At 30.5% G+C, this 3,234-nt stretch overlaps 1 protein-coding gene across 1 annotated transcript; it reads left to right on the top strand.

Annotated features, from left to right (window-relative positions):
• The first annotated feature begins 704 nt into the window (after window positions 1–704).
• Window positions 705–2,305, top strand: LOC102602597 (kirola-like). The gene is made up of 2 exons (XM_006366989.2): window positions 705–955; window positions 1,832–2,305. The coding sequence occupies exons 1-2, from the start codon at window positions 769–771 to the stop codon at window positions 2,110–2,112; spliced, it is 468 nt and encodes a 155-aa protein (XP_006367051.1). The 5' UTR covers window positions 705–768; the 3' UTR covers window positions 2,113–2,305.
• The last annotated feature ends 929 nt before the right edge of the window (window positions 2,306–3,234 follow it).

The following is a 3,234-nucleotide window of genomic DNA, read 5'->3' as shown; positions in this document are numbered from 1 at the left end:
ATCTATATTTTCAAATAATTAGGTATTTTAATTTTATCACTCATTAAGAGTTTCCTACCAAGTATCATATATTGAGGAAGATACACCTAAATACATGCATTTTTGCTACCATATATACTAAAATAGGGAGAGAGGCGAGCAAGATGGGGAGGGAGGGCAAGTGAGATAGTCATGTATATATCACAAATAAATGAGAATCACGCTAGATATACATGTATTTTATATATCTGGTGTGATTCACATGTATGTGGGATACCGATACATAGAAAGTAGCGAGCGAGATGAGAGAGAGGCAAACGAGATTTGTTATGTATCTCAGATACATGCGAATCCAATTGGATACAGTATATCTAGAACCATTTACATCTAATTCTAAACCAATGTATCACAAGATAGATATATTTGGACGTACCAAAATCTGATAAGATTCGTGATCTAACAAACGTTAGATATATTTGGACGTATCAAAATCTGATAAGATTCGTGATCTAACAAACTAAAGTGTATCTAAATTATTTACTCCTAAACTAGTGAAATTTCGATAAATTTTCCAAAATAAAATACTTTTTTTTTTGTCATTTTCTCCTCAATGGGTTAACAATCTAACACCAAACTTCCATGATTTGTCGTGAATCATGTTCTGTAATATATATAGTAACTTTTGGTGCAGCTAATTGAAATCTATATAAACACTATAACTTGTAATCATTTTATCACCACTTTCTTTTCAAAATCTTTTGTTATACTTAAAATAATAATAATATATATATGGGTGTGAAAGGCAAGTTGATTGCTTCAGTAGAAGTGAAGTGTGGAGGACATTTGGTTCATGATATTTTTCACACCAAAACTCATCACATATCCAACATATGCCCTAACAAGATTCAAAGTTTTGAGATTCATGAAGGTGAAACTGTAAAAGTTGGTTCAGTCGTTAACTGGAAATATAATGATGGTAATATATACACATTATTCCTTTTTCTACGTATGAATCATTTTATATATATATATATATTTAGGTGTGTTTGATGGTACTGAGAAAGTTCATTTCCAACTGAATATTTTTCATAAAAAAGTTATTTAATGGTGTTTAGTTACCCTAGGGTAAACATTTTACTCTAAAAAAGGAAAAAATAACTTCTTTCATTTGTGGGGAAAGTCATTTTTTCATATAAGTGTCTTAATTTTTAAGATCATATTATTTGCTCCCAAAAGTTTATGTACTTATAAGTTTCAACGGGTAATATTATTATAGGCAATATTTTTTTTTTACCCTAGGGAGCTCCCATCCGTTTTGCTCCCTTGGTGACTCGAACTCGCAACCTTCGGGTTGGAAGTGAGGGGTGCTTACCATCCAAGCAACTCCCTCTCGTCATTATACGCAATATAGATATGTGCAAAATCGAAAAAAATATTATTAAAAGAGTAATCAAGTTCTAAACCCACATTTGCAAAGTGTAACGAGTATTAGTTGTATAAATATAAACGTTGAAGGTTGAACCAATCAAATTTAAATCATTAATGATTCTATTTTTTGTTTTGCTCCAAATATTTTGACATTATTAATCTTTAGTAATAAAAATATTTATGAGAACACCTTCCAATTTTCTGAAGAAATGATTTAACTTTAACTTGTACTTTTCATAAAATATTTTCTCATCATCAATCAAATATTGTGAGACGTTATACAAACATTTTATAGATTTCATTGAAGAAAATGAAAAACAAAGAAAAACCTATAAAACGATCGAGCTAAAAATATGTAATTGTGAATGTTCAACTTGAAGTTGCTTATTATCATCTCTTATATTTTTTATTTTATTGATTATAGATGGAAAAGATAAGATTTCAAAGCAAGTGATTGAAGCTATCGATCCTCAAACTAAATCAATCACTTGGAAAGTGATTGGTGGAGATCTGTTAGAGTTGTACAATTTCTTCACTATTATCACATCATGTGACCACCAATGGACTACATGGACATTTGTGTACGAGAAGAAAACTGAAGACATACCAGAGCCTCTTGTTCTCTTGGGCTTTGTCCTTCACGTGACAAAAGGTATCGAGGGTCACTTCTCAAGTATAAAATCAATGCTACTCAATGGCTCATAGCCCTATTTATACATATGCAAAATATATATATATATGTATGTTTACACACAAATATATATGTGTGTCTTTGTGTGATATTGACTAGCTAGTTCTGTCTAGCTAGCTAGTGTGTGAAATAAATAAAATTGTGTTTTGAAGAATATAATACATATGTTCCTCTCGTTCTAGAGATGTATTTTTAATGTTCAATATATGTAAAAATATTAGTAAAATTTACCTATTACAAAAATGATATATTTAATAGTGTGCTTTAATTATATTCTCATTCTTTTGTAGTCAACTCCTTTTTAGGTTTCTCTAGTTTTAAGAGGGGCACTAACATAAATTTCAAATCTTAAATTACATTTTGATTTCGACCCCTTCTATTACATCATGTGTTAAGCCAGTCAAGTGGACTGGATCAACCTGGTATCAGCCCGATAAGCATGACCCAGTAATGTCCCGGCACGGCTAGGAATGGGTCGGCTCCTTTGACCCGATTCATGGGTTGGGTTGGTGGCTGAGCCATCTAGGCACGGGAGCTTGGTAGACCGGCCTAGTAGTAGATCGATAGCAGGCTAATGGTTATTTTTCCAACTAAAATATCTGGAAAATGGAGCCCAAAACACCTCCAAACTTCCCAAAAATATTTTAAACTCCCAAGTTTTTTTCTTTTTTAAAAAAAAACATTTTGATTTATTTTTTACCTATAAATACTTTCTAAATTTCATCATTTTTTCTACAACATTAATCTCCTTATTATCTCTCAATTTTCTCTTTAAGTCTTAATTTCTCTAGCAATCTCTTATTATTCTTGCAATTAACAACATAAAATAAAAGTTTTCAACTTTGGTATATCATCGTTCCATCACTTATTTATTTAGTATATTACTTCTTAAATATTAAATTATTTTTATTTTTTAAAATTTAATTTGCACGATGGATAAAATAAGAAAAGTAAGTATAAGTGTTAAAATTTGTATCTCGAAGATAGTAGTGGTAGTAAGAAAACAAAACAGTTTTGATAGAGATGTCAAGACATGCCCAAAGGTGCCAAACAAACCTTTGACATGTTTAATTTACGTACTACATCACCACTTTTATTGGTTTAAGAGATATTCTAAATTATCTTCGAAATCAAGT

The sequence above is a fragment of the Solanum tuberosum genome, unplaced genomic scaffold, assembly GCF_000226075.1.
Source record: "Solanum tuberosum cultivar DM 1-3 516 R44 unplaced genomic scaffold, SolTub_3.0 scf00708, whole genome shotgun sequence".
Taxonomy (NCBI): domain Eukaryota; kingdom Viridiplantae; phylum Streptophyta; class Magnoliopsida; order Solanales; family Solanaceae; genus Solanum; species Solanum tuberosum.
The sequence above is the reverse complement of the archived record's forward strand: the minus strand, read 5'-3'. Positions and strand labels throughout refer to the sequence as shown.